Source organism: Phyllostomus discolor, chromosome 10 (genome assembly GCF_004126475.2).
Source record: "Phyllostomus discolor isolate MPI-MPIP mPhyDis1 chromosome 10, mPhyDis1.pri.v3, whole genome shotgun sequence".
In the NCBI taxonomy this organism is placed as follows: Eukaryota; Metazoa; Chordata; class Mammalia; order Chiroptera; family Phyllostomidae; genus Phyllostomus; species Phyllostomus discolor.
Window position 1 is genome coordinate 82,141,917 of NC_040912.2, and position 20,901 is coordinate 82,162,817.

General features: G+C 45.1%; 1 protein-coding gene and 1 long non-coding RNA gene across 5 annotated transcripts in view; both read right to left on the reverse strand.

Annotated features, from left to right (window-relative positions):
* DGKI (diacylglycerol kinase iota) overlaps positions 1–20,901 on the reverse strand; it is a 400,657-nt gene that overhangs the window by 43,771 nt on the left and 335,985 nt on the right. For all 4 annotated transcript variants that reach the window (XM_036010940.1, XM_036010942.1, XM_028525751.2 and 1 more), the window contains one exon: positions 3,824–3,849. In XM_036010940.1, the coding sequence (XP_035866833.1) occupies positions 3,824–3,849 (26 nt within the window). The remainder of the gene's footprint in view (positions 1–3,823; positions 3,850–20,901) is intronic.
* LOC118497198 lies at positions 19,468–20,802 on the reverse strand. The gene is made up of 2 exons (XR_004899730.1): positions 20,632–20,802; positions 19,468–20,430 (listed from the first exon to the last, which is right to left on the reverse strand). It is a non-coding gene; the product is annotated as an uncharacterized LOC118497198 (long non-coding RNA).

The window sequence follows — 20,901 nt, forward strand, 5'->3', positions numbered from 1 at the left end:
TTAAAATGTAACGCTGCCCCTGGGACCGAGCGTGGCAGGTTTCCCTGAAGCTTCGGTTTCACTCAGTTCACTAATTAGGAGAGAATGTGATGCTGGTATTTCTTTTTTTCTAGGGGGAAAAATCCGTCCCAGCAGGAGGGACAAATGGTTGTGTTTGTTCTGTTTTGTTTTGTCATTAAAAAGAAATGACTGGCGCTGTAGTAAATAAACTCTGGTTAGAGGGAAAGGGTTTTTTTTTTTCCTCTATAATTCTATCAACTCACTTTACTGCTGACCATTTCCTTTGCTTTCTGAGGACATGGTGGGTAAATGAGTGAGTGCTGGAATTACGCCGGGTTTGCAAATGAATTCTACCATTTTCTAGCTGTGCGAGCATAAGCAAGTGATTTGAGAAAGCTGACCCCATGTCCCCAGCTCGAGGGTAACACCTACGCTTCAGCATTATTGGGAAAGATGAAATGAGAAAATGATGTAGTTGAAGCACTTTGGCACAGTGTCTGCACATCATAAGCACTCAATAAATTTGACCCCTCATTTTTAACGACTCTGATCTCCTAGTATATAAATAGAAACATTTTCCGCTTCATTTATGCCTGTATCATCAACTCTACACGATCGCATATCTAATCATAAACCAAACCTTTATTTGAAGTTTATGCAAGCTAACTTAACCATTGTCACTCCTCTTCACCCAGATGGAAAAAGCCTCCCAATGAAAATTTCATATTTAATAATAATGTTGAAGGAAACGGTCTTCCGCCACAAGCACCCCACCCCCACCTCCTCCTCCTTCCCCCTCCCCGGCACACCTCCCAACTTTTCAAAGGCAGCATCACTAGGAAACACACTTCCCTCCCTAGGACAGCAACAACGGCACTGTGTTTGGGCTGCTTCTTACCCACCTGGAATGTGATTTCCCAGGTGAGTCCCCGTCTGAACTCACAACCACCCCATGGTGGGGGCAGGGTGGATAGGAATGGCCCTAATATACAGACAAGGAGCCGAACCCGGGGACAGTAAATGGCGAAGCCACGGTACTCAAGCATATTTTCCATGAGAAGGTAATATGTGGGAATTGAGAAGCCAGCCTGGTATTGAATTCTGGAAAATTAGATTTTCTCAAGGGTGAAGTCTGTTTTGGAAAGAGTAGAAGTGACCAGTTATGAGAAAGAGATGTATGATCATGGGTGGGAAGCAAATAAAATAGAAAGTCCAGAGAAATTGGACTTTGTATTTTAAGCTCACAACCCTTGGTCCCGTGTGCCCCAACCCTCCCACCCACAGGTTTGCGAAAACAAAAATGCCGCCCCTCAACACTCTTACGAGTATTCTGCAGTTTCATTATTCTGTACAAATATAAACTTGATGATATGATATTCGAGAAATTTTATGCTAACTACAGAAAATATGATCACAAAAATATATGCAATCCTCTATTTTTGATATATGTGATCATATGTGGCCAATAACATGTGTAGGAAGACACACTTTAAGTACTAGTAAAAATCTTGGTGACAAAGAAAGGAATAAGAGTATTTTCTAAGGATACATGGGCTGAAAGACTACAAAAATTTAGGTAAGATTAGGTAAATTAGTATTATAACGTTACATTACATGTTTGAATAGTTTTGGAAAGTGGCAGAATCAAACTAAAGGGCATGAACATGTAATCATTTCTCGGAAGCCAGGAAAATAGAAATGCCTTTTAATTTGGACAATGCTTTTTAATCATATATACCAGTTCTTCAAATAATCAATTCTGAAGTAGTGCTATTAATACCACGCAAGTCTTTCCGAGGGCGGTGACCTTTCGGGACTTCCCAGGCCACCGCACATGCCCGCTGACAGCTCCTGGCCTCGAGAATCCCTAGCAGACTACAGCACTGCAGTTCAGAAGTCTCCCCTCCCCCGCTTCTCTGGAATTGGGGGTAAGTCCTTATTGATTGGAAGGCAAGCTCATTAAGGGGAACTTTAGTTCAAGATACGAACCAAACACAAACTTCCAGTTTATCATCTGAACCTGGACGCCCAAGGACCTCTAACTTTATCATACAAACCTAGTCATACCAACACCGATACACAAAACAGCACGCAGTCTCGGTCGGCCCTAGGTGGTCGGCCGCCTAATTCTGACTTGCTGGGGCCTGGATGTAATTCCCCCATGGTTCTTCACAGAACATGACAGAGCTTCATTTCAGTACTGGCAGAAGGTTTATAGGACAGGAGAATAGGCCTGCCCCAGACTTTCTCGCTCTCTCCTTCACACATTCATTTAATAAACCTCTTGTTAACGTTTGCTACTCATTACGACCAGTATCATTCTCATGGTCTCACAGGGGACACAGGTAAATCAAACATGGAATTTATGTGCTGAATTCTAGAACGCAGGGAAGAACTGGATGCAGGGAGAAGGGGGCCGGGAAGCTCTCCCGGAGGAGGAGAGGACCCACCAGGTCGCAGGCGGCAGGGGTGTTGTGTATGCGGCAAAAAGGAGGAGCACCGTCCTGTCCGGAGGAACGGGAGGGGGAGAGGAGCAGGCAGACGCGATAAACACGGTGAGTTCCAGAAGTCAGACGTGGTGCTGCGTGGTTAGGCACGGAGCGCAGACAGAAGGGAAGAGATGCCCAAAGACACAGCAGAGGAAGACAGAGGTTCCATCATTTAAGAACTTTGGAGTCCGTGTTAAAACACGACATTGGAAAGCTCGGTACAATTATTGGTCTTCTGAAAATATTCCATCCTACAGGCAATGGGCAGAGGGTTTTATTACAGAACCATCCGTTTGGTGGTATCTACATCTACCGTGAACTACAGGTAGAACTCTGGAGGTACCAATACCAGGCAATACACAACTTTAAAAATCCAAGAAAGACAGGGAGAGGGCTAAAAAGACAACGGAGATCAAAGACCTCCAAAAAGCAGAATGACCACACAGAAAAGAGGGGACGAAGGGGGAAGCCTGAAACGATTCCGTGGCTCTCACTTGGCTGGCTGCAGGCACCATGGCGCCCGAGCTAAATGAGGGGCTGCGTGAGGAGGAGGCCAGTTGTCTTCTTCAAGGCCTGGGTTATCCCGCTCTTACAAGACCAATCACATGTCACTCTGCACTGCAGCAGCTATGGGTCCTTCCGCCCTCCCCTCCCCACTGGCCCCCGAAAGCTCCTTGAGGGGAAAGTTCTGTGTTACACACCACAGCAGCATGCTGGTGTGACACGACTGCCTGGCGTAAGTGACTCACTGTAGACACTTAACAGTTGTGCCTGTTGACTGAATACATGAACAGCCCCAAAAGTGAGATGTGATCAAACCATACATTGTATCCCTTGAATGAAACAGTTGTTCCTTAAAGACTCACCTCAGCTGGATACCAATCCACACCACTTACCAATTAGCTTCATTTCAGACTCATGGCGCCCCGTGCAAACCCCAATGTCCAAACTAAAAGGGGCGTTTAAGGAATATCTACCACAAAACCCCATTTTAAAAACATCTGTAATTCGGAGACGTTTAAAAACATCTGTAATGTGACTCCAGCCCAAAGTCACAAGAAGTTTCTGGCCATGGGCACTGACATCGGGCAGAACACATCAGAATGTAAACGTTGTCAACCGAAAATGGGTGTGACATATTCAAAGAAATACAAGGTATCAAATTTGGCTAGGGTGAATTAAGTTTTTAAAAGTACTGGACATTTCACACTAAAAACTAGAAGGCAAAAATCCTAAAGACATTTAAAAAGTTAATTCTTCCCTCTTACAGTGAAATGCAAGGGCCAGAGCTCAACTGTTAACCCTGAATTAGCGTAAGGAAGACAGATTCTTACCGTGATCTTCTGAAGACACTGGTGACCTAAAATGAGATAATAAGCATGATAAATCTTTTGTAAATGACACTGACAATTACAACAATGATCAAGAATAATGTTATACAAATTATACCCCAAAGTTCAGTTAAATAGAATTCAACAGAGAAGACGGGGTCATTCATGTGTTGGTTGGATGGCACATTCCAATCAATAATTCCCACCAAGTTATTCCAATCAATAACTCCCAAAGCTTACCTGGATTGGAAGAGGGCCAGATGTCACTAAAATGTCTACTGCATGGTGTCGCAGGACCTCACGAACTTAGTGAAGTCTGGATTCATCACACACAGAAGGAGAACTCACAGGTATGTATGTGATAGCAGGTGAAATCCCGTGCTGCCACTGTCGCTAAGTGCCCAAGTCCAGACCCCAGAGGTTAATGATGACCAAGTTGGGAAAATAATGTTTAGTGGATGCATAGCGGTTGAAGGAAATTTTTAGCGATCTTGGGATGCTTGATACTGCTTTACTTTATCTACTGGCCAGTAATATTTTTGTCCATTACATGAGTGAACAGGCAAGGTATAAAGACACAGGAGTGTCATCAGCGGAAAAGTGTGTAATCATTTCCACTGCAGGTCCCTTCAAGTAGACTTTTGTGTGGGCAAGTGGCAGAAGGTCCCAAGATTCGGTAGGGAGGAAACTGGTGTCTGGGAGGTGGACCCAGGGGACAGTGAGGGGGAACCTGATGTCACCCTATGTCATCACTGCACAGGTCAGCAGCTCGAGAGCTACCACCTGGCCAGCCCGGGTGGATCCGCTCCATCCTCTCCTTGGAGACCCCCATTCCATATGGCCCACACACCGGTCTCCCCCACATGGCTGTCAGCTCCTTGAAAACCAGGACCAGGTCTTATTTAAAACACAGTGGGCCCTGACTGACATTTGTTGAATTAATTTGAGCACCACCACACCGCTGTTCAGACTTGGACACATTCTGGGGCTCCTCGAGAAGTCAGCATGTCACCTTCAAATGCCCTTCAAGACATATTTGCCAGCTCCTATGCAAGCTGGGAGGGAAGTGCCTATGGAATGAGCCTGAAGCTCCAGGCTGGTGACAATGGGGCCACTGTCAGAGCTCAAAGACACCCAATGCGCCTGGCAACGGAGGTACCCACAACCTCCTTCACGATTAGGGAAAAATAAAGCAGACGGTGCTGAATAGAGGTGAAATCAGATTGGAAGGTGAGTCTCAGGAAAAACACATATTGAAATGAGATGAAATCATTGCTTAAGCTGCCCAGGGCATTAAAAAAAAAAGTAACAAGGAAACATCTTCACTCCTGGCGTTTTCTGATATGGAAGTGAGCAAAAAACGTGTCTCAGATGGTTTGCAATTAATTTCTCACAGAACTACAGGAACAAATGAAAAACTCAAGAAAATGAACAACTCAACGTCTCAGGCGGAGAGCTCGGGCAGCGGCATTTCTGCTGCCTTTGTGCAAAAGCAAAGGACTCGTGTTAACGCTGAGAAATTCCAGATGGCTCCGCGCAAGTCCCGCGGGGATGCATTGCGTGGTGTGTCCGGGCCGTGGGGAGAGGCTATCGATTTCAGAGTGTTTTCTGAGGGTTAGTCATGTTGGGTTTCTGTGCCGAACGTCTCCCACACGCCTGGATTTGTGGAATTCCGAGACATATGGAGTATTTCAATCCTCACCCAGTATTTCACCTTGCGCTGTAACAAGTCACTAAATTATACTGGCTGAGACATGTGCAGGGGAGACATTATGCCTGGAAACGGGCATGAAATGTTTTTCAGAACTGAGCTCTGGAGGGAAGAAATATTGTGAAATCAGCAACATAAGTAGTTATTTTTTTTTAAAAACAGAGCAGTTGAATCCCAGGAGCAGATAATCTTCCTCCAGCTGACAAGGAAGGAATGCAGAAAAGCTCAGGGCCTCCGCTTCCCTCTGCACCTGGAGGACCGGTGGTTTTGTCCCAGACTGCGGCTCCTCCCCACCCACTTTATCTTGGCGATGGCAGTCGGCTGCGGCTGCGGCGAGCACTCAGAGAGCTCCAGGATTTAAAGTCATCTTCCTCACATCTTTCCTGATCCCTAGTCTTCTATTACAGTCTATACAATATTTACATTTATTTTGCCTTTTTTAGGGGGCTCTGTCTTACATTTTAATTTACATTTTATTTAGGTGCAATACAGTAACACAACATAAACAAAAAACTCAAACCCTGCAGTTTTTTTTCCTTCTATCTTATTAAATCGGACTCATCTTTATTCAGGCTTGACTCTTTCAATTTGTGTGCATTGAAACCCAAATGGTAATTATTACTTGAGACCCTATTAACTTCCAGGCTCTGTGTCAAGTGATGGAGATACAAAGGAGAACAAGATATCAGTTTCAAGGAATTAATAATCTACTGAAGAATAAAAATATGTAAACAAATGATTACAATTCAGTGAAAAAAATGTAACGACCAAAACATACACAAACTAGAGAAGAAAGACCAATCGTGTCCCAAAAGAGGGAAAGAAGACTTCAGGAACCAAGAACCATCTGAGCTGGGCTTTGCAGGAGAAGCAGAAGCTTAGCAGGTAAGTCAGAAGGGAAAAGCATGCTGGGTAGAAGGAACAGACATAGGAGAAGGAGCGCAGGTGTGCGATTTCATACTCTATTATCAGACCCACACAGAACTCAGTGTTGCTAATATGTGAAGGGCTAGAGACAGGACTAGAGATGTAAGAGGCAGGACCACTTCACCCCAAACCAAACTAGGGCTTCCAAACAGAACCCACTGATGCACACAGTGAGTAACACACGAAAAGGAACCAGCATATCTGCACAAAGACGCCCGGAGAAGGAAGCAGGACAAGGATGTGCCAGGCAAATGCAGGCTGGGAACTTGCTGAAAAGAAACAGCGTGGAGCAGGGAAAACTGCTAACAGGTTTCCATGAAATTCAGCACTGCAAGAAGGGAAGGAAGGGATGAAGGAAGACAGACAGGGAGGAAGGAATAAAGGGTGGAAACGGAGCCCTCGGTGAACGGAAACTTAAAGAAGAACCTACAGCAGGGAATGAACACGGGTTCGCCCGCAGCCTTTGAACTGGCGAGCTGCAGAGAAAGCCCGAGAGCCTTGTCCCCTGCGTCACCGCTGCCCCGGGAGAGAAGATGAACAGGAGACGAATAACAGGGAAAAACATACTAAGAAATGACCCACTGGTTTATACATCCATTCGAGCTTTGTGGAAGGGTTTTGTTTTAATTTACTTTTCTATGTATTTTGACTCAAAGGCTTTGCTTGTAAAAATCCGTTTCCAAATGTAACCCTGCTTGGTAGACTATCCATGCTTTTCTCTCCTTTTAAGGGAAGGTGACGCTTCTCAAACCAGGGTGCACACGGGAACTTGAAAATGAGGGAGGCCCCAGGAAAACAGCACACTATTTTCACGTGGGAAATGATATCATTTAACTGGTAAAATTAGAAGATTATTTTTGTATTGAAACTAGCAACAAAGGTTGCCTGAATTCTTAAAATAAAGCAATAAACTTAAAAAACAAAAAGTCTGTGTGTAAAGCAGAGGGCTCAGGTAATGTCTCCATGGTCCCTAGGAGGGTGTCTGCTCTCCCCTGGAACAGGGGGGTTTCCATGGAAAAGTCTAAAAGCATGAAACGACCCTACCTACACAACATCTTGGAATGAAACATTTTATGAGATAAATGCATGAAGACACCTAGAATCTGACAGAATGAGACATAAACCAGTACATTGGCCAGTGGCGTCTGTACAGGACAGACTGAGTCATCACTTAAAACACAAGGAAGGTCCAAGACACTCAAAAACAGTCACTGAGATTGCCTTCCACCAGCACGTGGCCCTTCAAACCTTCTAATCTTTTGAGTAGATCAAGTGCAAGGCTTACGGGCATTGAAGTAGGTGCCCAGTTTTCTACCAACAAAGCACTAATTCGAGAGAGCGACAGAGGGTTATATTTATGAAGGCAAAAGAGTCTTTCAGAAGCATTGCACTTCTTGCGACGGTTTATTGTTTTTAATCAACCAGCCTGGAACCGGGAAGGTGGGCATCACGACGTGTTCAGCCCTTCCAATGCGCTAGAATGCTCTGCCATGTGTTTTAGGGGCATGCATTTATTTCTTGGCAAGCTGGGTGAAACTCTCCAAACCTACGAGCTCATCCTAACACAGTATCTTGTTAATTTGAATAATGCTCTCTTGACTCTACTTTTTTTTAGCCTCTAAATCATATTTTTTCTTCTGTTTCCATTCCTTGGCTTTAATTCAGTAGCATCCATGTTTTTCCTACTCGGCCCTCCTTGGTGTGTCTGCATCATTTCTTTCCTTGGGGAGAGACAGGGGGTCAACAGACTAGCCACCTTAGATAACCTTTCCTAAGATGAAGGATGTCAATTAGGTGGACACTGGGGACCCGTCTATATGGGTCTATCAGTTTCTGGAGAGAACCGCCCCACAAGGGAATGTCTATCTCCCTCCCCGGCGTCTCCAACACACGCCAACACACGCGTACTCACTACTGAGCATGTGTAAACCGTCCCCTCGAGGGGAGCTGGCGGAGGAATGGAGTCACATGGAGGTGAGCTTAGAACACACACACAGCACAGGTTAAGCTCCGAGTCTGAACAGGCACAAGAACAGAGATCCGTGCTCTGAAAACACTCAGCAATGGAGTGTTGCCCTAACACAGTGGATGGCGGGGGTCAGGTGGGGCAGATACAGTCACAGCCACTCCCAGGCCTGGCTGGAGGAGCCGGGGCCCCTTGCTGCCTGGCTGCCACCCCAGGATTGCAGAGGAAACCAAGGAGGAACGCTCTCCTGACTGCTAGAGGCTGTGCTCTCTCTCCCCTCGCTTGGCGGGCCACAAACAAACCGCCCCTTGGCTGTGAGGTCCTCTCTGGGGAACAAAGGAGCACGCACGTGGAGAGCGACGCTCTCTGGTACTCATGTTCTCCTTGGGCCTGCCCGTCCTCTTTGTCCGCCAGCTTAGGGCGAGGGCTGCAGCCCACGCACTGCTTCCTGTGGGCACAGGGCGCTCACCCGTCCTCCCCGGGCAGAGGAAGAGAAGCCTCTGGTCTCTAGTTTATATCAACTCGAAACGCTCTTGCCCTCTGTCTCTCTCTTCCCATTTCTCTTTTCTTTCTCCCTCTCCTGGCCACGGCCCTGAAAGATCCCTGGGCTTGAGTCTTCCACCTGCCTCACCCTCGGGTGGGATCCAGTCTCTGTAAAACGGTGGGCTCCCACCAGGAACATTTGGACCTGGGCGAAACCACCCCGGCTGGATTCTGTCTCCTGCCTGGCTCTCTGTGGACAGACTCCTGAGAACCGGCCCAAAGGAAACCGCTCTCCCAGGCTGGGCGCCCCTTCCAGGCGCATTTTCAGCTCACGCCACTGCTGCAGAAGCGCCGTCTTTCTCCTTTCCGTTTTACCTTCAAGCGGTGATGCCCCACACATCGAGCTTATCTCCTGTCGGTGGACAAAGGATTTCCACCGAAGTCGAGGAAGCCCAAGAACAATTTAATGCGGCTTGCAAGTCTGGCTGTTAGGTGACCCTCTCCGGACAATAGCTTTTCTCCCTTGAGTTACCCCGAAGGGTCTTCACTGCCTGGAGGCCTGCTGTGTCCAACTGATGACATCATTCTGAGCGCTCCCGCGACAAACAGCGAGATCTCAGATCTCGGTGACACCTGACATCTTCACCGCCACGACTCTATCCCCAAAAGCATCTCTAACTAGGAAGATAGAACCCAAACGCCTTAGCACTGAGAATCCCCATCAATTCCACAATCCTCTCTTTGTTTGCCACCCCCCCCCCCACTAATTATGAATATTGCTATTAAGACAATACACAAAGCACATACAGTAAAAGACAGGGCAGGCGAGAACGGGGGCGAGCGAGATGAAAGTGACAGCAGCCACACAAAGTGGCATTGAAAGGAGAGAAAGACAAACACATTCTCTATTCAAGTGGCCACAGACCCATTCAGGGACTGCCAGGCAGCCTTAAAGGTAACATTCACCGCCAATAGCGGGGAGGGAGCAGGAAGAGCAAACTCCAAGGAAGGAGAGAGAGATGGGCGTTTGTGTGGAGGGAGGGAAATACGTCCCAGAACTCAGATAGTGAAGTTCACTGGTGATTCCTTCATCTGATGTAAATGCCACTAATTCTCTTCATTCTCCTAAGTTCCTATTCTTTAAGACTCTACTACCCACATATATACCTTGATAATCTCCCCATGAGCTATACCTGCAATTTCTAGTGTTTTTCAATAAGTTCTTGAATCAAGTTGTATTTGGCGTTTTGAAAATACCTCTGTTTTGCCACTGATTTGTACAATTCAATTCCTCCCAGACAAGCTCCTTGGTTTGCTGAGAAAGCCCCTAAATGCCCTTTGAGCTTGAAATTTTACTGCCATCTACTGTTCATCCCTAAGGACTGCAACAAAATGAAGAGAAAGGAGTTGGAATTCTGTGGATAAAGAGATGGGCAGAAATGGGCAAAATCAGGCAGGAGACCTAGGGAAAAAATTGATAAAAGAAGGAGACAGCCCTGAAGGAACTAATGTTCAATAAGTTCATTCAATATGAAAGCGTCAGCATCATACTTTTTATTAGCTAAAATATGAACACTGCAGGAAAACACTTTAGCATTTTGAAAAAGATGCTGAAAAAATTGTATATTAGGCACAGTGCAGTCACGCAGATATAAAGGATGTGATACTTCCCATTAGAAATCAGTATTTTCAATATAATTGCCTGCCCATTTTCTAAAATGGGAGCAAAAAATAGCAAAGGCATGTTATTTTGAAATCTGCTCAGCCAGTAGGGAGCACCCTTTAAAAAAACCTAAGCCATGAAATTAAGAACAATCCAACAATAGCCAGAGGGGAGGGGGGAGGGGATGGGGGGAGAAGGGTTTGCAAGAACTATGATAAAGGACACATGGACAAAACCAAGGGGGAGGGTGGAAGCAAGGGAGGGAGGTGGGTTTGGCTGGGGTGGGGGGAGTGGTGGGGAGAAAATGCAGACAACCATAATTAACAACAATAAAGTAATTAAAAACAAAAACAAAATCTGCGGGCTTTGTTCTGGCGACCCTCGAGCCCAGGCCCACGGTGCCTGCTGAGACACGATCTGTCTGGAGTTTTGTGAGTGTGGATTCTTTTTTTCTTAAGTTTGTCAAGGAACGTGTATAAAGGACACATGGACAGAGCCAAAGGGGGTAGGATCAAGGGTGGGAGGTGCAGATGGCCGGGGTGGGGGGGCATGGTGGGGGGGAAATGGAGACAACTGTACTTGAACAACAATAAAAAGTTTCAAAAAAATTACAGATTGAAATGCAAAGCTCTGGACCGTGGAGGCAAATCACGTGAGCGCCACGTTTAGTGTTAAGAAAGAAACTTACCATATTTTTTGGACTATAAGATGCTCACCCCCCCCCAAATTTGGGAGGAATAATGGTTGTTAATGCTGCTGTTGAGTTCAGTTTCCATTTACACTGGTGAAATATTATGTTATTTGTGTTATTAAATATTTAACCACATTTTTTTGCTTCAAACATTTTTTTCCCTCTAAAACCTAGGTGCGTCTTATGGTCCGGAAAACACGGGGTCTATGAAAGGCCGTCTCACGTACAGGATGCAGGATTTGCACTGTCAGCCTGCGGGCCCAGGGTAACTGAGTGAGGGCTCACCCACAACTCACCATTTTTACAAAATCAAGTCAGGGCTTCTGAATCCAGCTTCAGAATATGGAAGAAAAGAAAAGGGAAAAAAACCAGTGCAGTTGGAAGCTACTCTGGCATCTCATCTGAAGATAACTGTAATACATTCCAGAAGTTTTCCCATCACCCTCTCCCACCTCATCCACTTCTTGGACGAGGGAGTTCATGCTTAAGACACTGGTCTGGGAAGCAGAATCCTGAGCATCTGTCTCTTCCCAATTCTACGTCTAGAGACGGGACAGCTTTCAAGTAATATTAGCATAAACAATCAAAACCAGGAGAAGAGTAAAGAGCAAAACAATAAATCTCATCATCTCATAAAAAATGATAAACTAAGGCAAGTAGATCACAGCGATACTGACAACAAACAGTGAAAATGAGCTCCACGGACTCTAGCTTTGAGAATTAACTCAGTTAATTCAATGTTTCAATAATTAAGCACTGCTCCATGCTGTCTGGGAGTTGCGAGCGATACTGAATTTAGAACATTTCATCCCCCCGTGCGAGGAGATCCTCAGGGACTCGTGGAGGGAGACGAATCAATCACACAGAGCACAGAAGAAGATGGCAGGGCAGTACTGGTGGTGGTAGTTGCTCCTGGGCTTGGCAATTAGCAGAAGAGCCAGAAAAGTAAGAAAAAGGAAAAAAGCCCTGGCTGGTGTAGCTCTGTGGATTGAGGGCGGGCTGTGAACCAAAGTGTCACAGGTTTGATTCCCAGTCAGGGTACATGCCTGGGTTGCAGGCCATGACCCCCAGCAACTGCAGAATGATGTTTCTCTCTCTCTATCCCCCTCCCTTCCCTCTCTAAAAATAAATAAATAAACGCTTAAAAAAATAAAAGAAAAGAAAAAGGGAAAATGTGGGTCTGTCTCCCTGGATTCTGAATAGGTAGTCTCTTCGTGTTGCAGGTTTATTTCGTGTCTGCTGTCATTAGTGTTGTGGGTTTGGGGCTCTGCAGAGGTTCCCGAGGGAAGTTCCACAAGCTTTACGTTCCCGTCCCCCCATCTTCCACTTCTGATGGCAGCAAAGGCACCCCCTTCACACCTGACCCCCACCTGAGCACACCCTGCGACTACTGGTCAGTGCCCTACAGCCTGAGACGCGCGGGCAAATAGGTTTGAAAGGATTTCAAAATTATCATTCACACTTTCAATCAACGTAATCAAATGACTCATCAAAGGCAGATACACTAAAATGGATAAATAAAAATAAGAACACAAGAGTCCTGGTGGGAGTTTGAGAAAGAAGCCGAAGGACTGGCAGGTTGTGTTGGAGGTGGGTGGTCCGAGAGGAGTGGGGGTTGCCAGGAGGTCCTGGAAACCTTGAAGCAGACTTTCGAGCGTGGGGAGCACCGGACTCTGGAGGAGGAGAAAGAGGGCAGGACACAGGGCCCACTGGGACCACCTTGCCCTCCTGGCCGCCCTCACCTGCGTTCCCTGAGGTCTCTGCCCCTTCTCTGTGGAGGTGGGGAGGGAAAGCGGTGAGGCAGCAGTGAGCTGACTCCTAGGTGACCTTTGGAGGATGTGTGGGGACAGGCGAGCTCCAGGACCAGCGGTCGGGAGAGAGGACTTACTGCAAAATATGTCACAGGTAGAGGCACCAAAGTCACAACCAGGATAAAGTGCGGCTGCTTCTCTCTTCTCTGACCCCTAACACTAAAGACACGCATTCAGCTCAGATCCTGACAGGCAGCCGATCGGAGCAGAGGAGAGGCAGCCTCCCTGCTTCCCTCCTGCTGCCGAAACCTGCTGAGGGAGCCCCGTGGTGTGTCCAGGGAACAAGTCCCCAGGTACATGGACTCCACGGGGTGGGGCCTCTCAGAAGGACATGGCAGTGGGCTTAACTTCGAATATCTGTCCCCTTTCAAACAGGAAGGGAACACCCATTGTTTGAGCCTTCGGAAACTATGCCCCTTTCCTGATGGCATGGCCACTTTCCCCAGCATGCTCTGGGAGATGCCTCTCACCATTCCTGACTACATTTTAACCCCAGTGCTTAGGAAAGCTGGGCCCCCAAGGAGAGACACGCCTTCATTTAGTAGGACTGCTGTTGCCTCCATCGACGCTGACGTGCGTTAGCTCGGATCCCGTCTAACTTACCCGACTGTACCCCCACTCTGACTGCCAGACTAATGAGACTGCAATGTCAGACTGTCACCTAAAGGCCCCTAAGGAAGACCCAGTGACTGCTTCAGGGACGAGAGGACCCACCACACACACAAAAAGAATGCATGGCGACCCTGCCACCAGCACCTGGCTGCTCACAGAGGACACGAGACAGGATGAGGACCCAAGTCCGCGCTGGCAGCACTGCGCCAGAAAAACAGAAACATCCCCCTTCCCCTACGGCTTGGCAGTACTTGCTCTAAGTTCTGAATGGACGGGGAGATGAAGTTATCATTTTCCCAATTTTAGAACGGTGCTTAAATGGTTTTGTCATGAAAAATGCCATCACCTTCCTGCTAGCTTTGCTTAATGCCCCAGAGCGGTCAGTGTTGTGGGCAGGAAGAAGGTATGCCCGCTGTGTTTTTAAAGGAGCCTCCCATCAGCCCCCCAGAGGCCCTTTCTGCGGCCCCCCCCGCCTGGCAGGCAACTCGGGGAAGTCACCGTTCTGACATATGGTCCCCACGCTTCCGAAGGCTCTGCTCTTGCCTCCTCTCCTTCAGTTGGAAATCCCTGGGAAGCCCCGGGATCCAGTTCTGCCTATAAAATCTTGGTGGTTTATGGTTCCCCACATGCCACGTTCCTTCCCCTCCATCCAAAGAACTTCTAAAACCTCTTCAAACACCGAGCATTATTGACATAACTGAAATAACCCAGAGACCGGCCAGCGCGGCGCTGCAGCGGCCTCTAGACCGATCCCTCCTGTGGGCCCCGGCCTGCCACCATGCTCCTCCATCCTCCACCGTGTGCCCACACCGCTTCCTCGCCCACCTGAGTCCGCTTTAGCTGCCTGGTGAAACGGCAGTGCCGCCCTCCCTGGAGCGATCAGCCAGGGAGGAGTTGGTGCATCTTCTTGATTTAACTGTGTGAATGCCCTATATCAAACAGATCCTTATTACAGCATGAAGTATGTCAATGGTCCCACAGCCTAACGAAAATGCGGGGCACTTGGTATAGTGTTGTGTGACAACTGCCATGAAATTAGCACTGGGTTCACGATGGCAGGACACACAGACTTTCCCTTTTGGTTAATTGAGCCCCTTTTCTCTGACACCCACCCTTCAGCCATTCCCCCAGCAGGCCAGCCCTACTGAGTGCGGGTTATCCGGGGCTCCATGCGAAGTGCTGCAGACACAGAATGAGCAAGCCACAGTCCGTCCGTCCCAGGGACGCACACGCTTTTGAGACAGATTCGAGCCACTTCCCTCGTGTCCGCATGTCCCTCAAGTGTGAGTGGGTGAGGCCGCCGGGTTTTACAAATGAGAAAAGAGAGTGGCTGAACAGGAACCATATGGCCTTGTGTTGTAATCACGGGCTAAACTTGGAAGTCAGAAATGGAAGGGCAGAATTCTTGTCATTTTAAATAGGATGGGTGTTTAATAATAACAAGGTTTAGCACCTTGTTATTAGCTTACCTTAGCAAGTCTCCACCACCAACCCCATGGTGGTCAAAATAAGATCTGATGTATAAAGAATTCTTTTCTGGCACTAACTAACCTCAGAAGTGCCCTGGCTGGCATAGCTCAGAGGATTGAGTGTAGGCTGCAAACCAAAGTGTCACAGGTTCAGTTCCCAGTCAGGGTACATGCCTGGGTTGCAGGCCATGACCCCCGACAACCACACATTGATATTTCTCTCTCTCTCTCTCTCTCTCTCTCTCTCTCTATCTCCCTTCCTTCCCTCTCTAAAAATAAATAAATAAAATCTTTACAAAAAAGAAAAGAAATGGAAATGTAGCTCCATGTTAAGGGGGAAAAAAAGGTGTAGAGCTCAAATACACATAACTGTTTGAGGAACAATTATAAAAAGAACAGAGAAAAACCTCTCATTAAATACTCTGCACATATGAAGAGACAGAATATTATTACATGCTTGGCTAAAAGGAGAGGGTAACAACTTGAGGTAAGGCAGGGAAAAGAAGAAGGAAAGACGCGTATCAGCTAAAAAGGAGCATTTCCAGCCTGAGCGATTAGCCAGGGAGAACAAGATTTGGGCCAGTCAAAGGTAAGCAGGGACGGGATGCAATTATCTCCGTGAAACAGATGCGAGGGACTGTCTCTACCCTGACAGCGCCGATTCCATCTCCAAGACGTCTTCCAGCAAAACCCGCACCCCACTAAGAAGATTAATTTTCTCTCTCTTATCTGACTGTGATGTTGGAAGGATAGTTCCATAACCCAAATCACTGCTCCATAGTCTGCCTTCCTGTTGAGAACTGGAGCTTTGACAATACGCGCAATTATCTTTTTTATTTGGCAGGCCAACCGCTGACGTTCCAAGAAGAAGCCGGGTAAAGGAAGTGCCGGGAGACAAGCGGGAAATGTAGCTGTCGCTCCCACGCTCAGCCCAGAACTTCTGAGGTTTTGAAAGGGGGGAAATTTCAGAACTATCTTCTTGATATGGTGGTTTAGAATTGTAGATGACACTAAAAAGGAGATATGTGTATATATATATATATACACACACACATATATATACACATATATATATACATCTTTCAGTTTAAAGTATTATTAGATATTTGGATTTCCCTAAATGACTTGCCAGTTCTGTGAACTTTCTTACACACACATCGGCTGGAATGAAACTAAACTATCATTGAGTCCATTCAATTATCTGAAGTCTATTCTGGTTATATAATGATGCAATGCAGACACTGATCTCTTTTTGTGCAAAGGTTAAAAGAAGTAAGTATGGAACCCTTAAAAAGCCTTTTTGAGGCTAACGTTTTTCATTAATCCTTTAAACGCTCCTCCTTTTTATGTAAAAATGGAAATGTGGAGGAAGCAGAGAATTCTATTTCCTCTTGTTTCCAGAACATGTCTTCTGGTAAAAGATGTTACACCCTGTGAACTTCGCATTCATTTTAGCTGGTGCGGAGTAGTGCTATATAAGTAAGTAAGTGTGTGGTTTGATTTCTATACCACCACAGGGCGTGTTTGACCGTGTTTTCAAATGCCTGTTAGTGCAAAGTAGGCTACTCCACAATGTTAAAAACAGATTTTGCTCACAATGTGATATAAAGATTTTTGGAAAGTAACACATCGTGTGGAACCCTATCTTCACAAAAGTTTCCTACTACCAAGAGCTTTTATTTTTACGTTTAGTTTTCATTGGATAGGGTTGAACACAACAGGAGCTGCATGAGGTCGCTGCTTCACACCTCACACACCTACGTGCACCTGAGCGAGTCTCACACTGCAGTGCTCTTCAAAGTAAGGCCATGAAATCGTCTACGGACTTAACGGTGACTTAAGTGCCAGCTGCGCTGTTACAGCCCTGTGAAGACATTGACTTTGATGTCACCATCATGTTCTGATCACTTTTTATATTTCAGTGGCCTTTAAAAAAAAAGACAAAGCAAAACCAAGTGCATAATGACAAATAGCTTTTTTATTTGGACAGAAAGCTTTCATGTTTTTATTAAACTGTGCAAAAAATATTATATCTTCCCAGCATATAACTACGTCCTTCATCACCGAACAGTTCGGCCAGTTGAATGAACTGTACATTGTGAAGCCAACAGTAGCTGATGGTGTTATTGATTGTATTGTATACTGTACTAAATGTGAATTTGTACCCCTTCGTTTAAAAATTCATTGTGTTCTACTGCCTATGTTAGATTGCTCTGAGATACATACATTTATTTTTAAACCTATATTAGTTTTCCAAAGCCAATGCAATCTTAAGGAGGATGAACAAAGCTGATGGCATTGCTTCCTGATTTCGAACTACATTACAAAGCTATAGCAACTAAATTCAATAATTTTTAAAGCTATAGTAATTAAAACAATGTTGAATTGGAAATAAGCACATAATATATAAATGGATCATAAGAGACAGCCCAGAAATAAATCTATGCATATACGGTCAATTCACTTATGACAAAGGACCCAAGAATGTACAATGGGGAAAGGCAGTCTCTCTAATAAATGGTGCTGGGAAAACTGGACAGCCACACTCAAAAGAATGAATCTAGGCCACTATCTCACAATGCACACACAAAAATTAACTCAGAATGGATTCAAGACTTGAACATAAGACCTGAAACCATAAAACTACTAGAACAAATTATAGCCCGTAAACTCCCTGACAAAGGTCTGGACAATGATTTTTCGAATCTGATACCAAAAGCAAAAGCAAAAATAAACAAGTGAGACTACATCAAACCAAAAAGATTCTTCATGGCAGAGGGAACCATCAATAAGATGGAAAGGTAACCTACAGAGTGGGAGAAGATATTGCAGTTCATATATCTGGTAAGGGGCAAATATCCAAAATACACAAAGAACTCATATAACTCATTAAAAAAAGAAAAATGGGCAGATTTGAATAAACATGTTCCCAAAGAGAACATATAGGTTGCCAACAAGCACATGAAAAGATGCTCCACATCATTAATTATCAGGGAAATGCAAACCACAAAACCGCAAAATCACAAAAACCACAATGAGATAACATCACACCCATTAGAATGGCTATTAGGAAAACGAGAAATTGCAAGGGTTGTTCAGAATGGGGAGAAAAGGGAGCCCTTCTACACGGTTTGCAAAATGGAAATTGGTGCAGCCACTCTGGAAAACAGTATGGAGGTTCCCCCCCAAAATTAAAAATAGAACTACCATGTGACCCAGCAATCCTACTTCTGGGTATTTATCTAAAGGAACCAAAAGCACTCATTCAAAAAACATCTGTATCCCTATGCTCACTGCAGGGTTATTTCCAATAACCAAGATACAGAAACAGCCTTAGCATCCATAGATGGATGTTCAGATAAAGAACCTGTGACTAGGAAAGTTATTTAGTCACAAAAAATTAAAATCAAATCTCGCAATTTGTGACAACATGGATGGACTTCAAGGGCATTATGCTAAGTGAGTCAGAGAAAAAAAGACAGAGAAAGACAAATACCATATGACCTCTCTCACAGGTGGAATCTGATACAGAGGGGTGGGCAAGTGTAGGCAAGAACTCGGTGCCAAAGTGTGCTCGAGTACAGCGAGCAGACTACGGGAACGTGCAAATAGGGAAGGCCGGCAATGTGAGGACTGGACACTGGACCTGGGTGCACTGTGCCATTGTTCTCTCGAGTCAATAAAGCTATTGTAATAATCATAACACATGTGTCTTTTTCTATATGAGCAACTGTAAACCTGCTTCTGTCAAGCCCTGTATGTAAAAAAAAATAAGCTCATAGATACAGAGAACAGGTGGGTGGTTGCCAGAAGTGGGGGCAAGGCATGGGAGAAGTGGGTGAATTGTTTTATCTTTTTTTTTTTTAGTTTAAATGAACTGAATAAAATCCACAACAAAAGCCCCGATGTCATATTTTAAAAGTGACACCACTCCTTGATATCATTGCTTAACGATCATACCCGAAGAAATGTTTCCAAGAAATACAATACAATTTAAGAAAATGAAAATCTGGAGAAAATAGTATCGGTTTCCTCTTGCTTCCAGAACACTCTGTGCACACACCAACACAGCCTCGCACCTATCAGAAGCAGCCAGAATAAATGTGGTTTAGGCAAAGGGCCTTGAGGAGCCTTTTGGAAAGCAAGCTCTTCAAGGACAACGATAATTTATTCAGTTCTGTGTCTTAAGTACTGCTCCTGCCTAGAATATGTATTTGCTTAATAAATGAATGGTTGAATAAATGGGTCAACCTGTTTCTTAGAATCTCAATGAGATGATGAGTCAGAGCAGACACATTATAGTTCCATTTCGGATAATATTATCCCTGGTGAGAGACAGACATGGCCTGCCTATCATAAAAATCCCATTAGCCATGCTTATCCGATCAGGTAACAGATACCTGCCTAGACACAGACTCTGGGTTGAACATCTGCCTTTGGGTGGTTTCCTCCCAGGGTCTTAGCCCAGTGGCAAGGTATTCTGTTTTTACCCATCTCACCTTGACCTTAGCCCTTTCAGGCTTTGGACCTGGAGATACTAAGAAGATATACACCTCCTTCAGTCAGTTTTGAGGGTTTTGCATAAACCACAACATATGAGAACTGGAGTCCTGACTGGTGCAGCTCAGTGGGTTGGGCATTGCTCCGCAGATCACAAGGTTGCTGGTTTGATTCCCGGGCAGAGCATGTGCCCGGGTTGTGAACCAGGTTCCCTGTTGGAGGGGCATGTAAGAAGCAACTGATCGATGTTTCTCTCCCTCTCTTTCTCCCTCCCTTCCTCTTTTTCTAAATATAAATAAATATTTTTTTAAAGAACTAGAAAAGATTATTCTTATTTAGAAATTAAAAAATACTTCCTAGTCCCCTTACCTGCTTTCTCTTAACACATCTGACCCACAGTTAAGTCTGTCCTTTTCTCAAAAATAACTGGGAAAGAATACACAGAGTTTGCAGTGAGTTCCTTTTTAAAAAATAATCTCATAGATCCTGAAGTTAAAAAAAAAGCTTTCCTTAGGACTCAAATCGATTCTCTCTGTGAAAATTTTAGTTAGTTCCTCCTCCCTTATTAATCTTCTGCCAAAATGAAATATATTCTTTGAATTAATTGTGGTGGTACAATTCATGGTAAGAGCACACATCTTTCCAGAGTCATGTTATTTTAAGTAGAACTTTCTTAGACACTGAAAATACTTTTTGAACTTAAACACAAATTGATTATGGTCATAGCATTTACAATGTGCATTAACCACCTCTCATCAATTTATTTCAAAACTGATTCTTTATTTTTTAAATTTTACTTATTTATTTCCAGAGAGGGAAGGGAGGAAGAGAGAGAGAGAGAGAAAAACATCAATGTGTAGTTGCTGAGGGTCATGGCCAGCAACCCAGGCATGTGCCCTGACTGGGAATCGAACCTGTGATGCTTTGGTTTGCAGCCCGTGCTCAATCCACTGAGCTATGCCAGCCAGGGCTCAAAACTGATTCTTAAAGATGGGTTTTACTGTGTTCCTCAGTTTCGAAGACTCAGTATGTGTTGTAAATCCCACATTGGAATTATAGTCTCTCCTGGAAGACCTATGTGCAAGTGGTATTTCTATATTATATATAGGCGTAGATTTTTTTCCTCAAACATTATGATGTTTCCATATGGAATTACAATATAAATGCAACCGGTGCCAGTAATAACCAGAGACCTAATTCACTCTGTTTGTTTATTCTCTCACTCTCCCTGAAGTAGGAGGAAGGTTG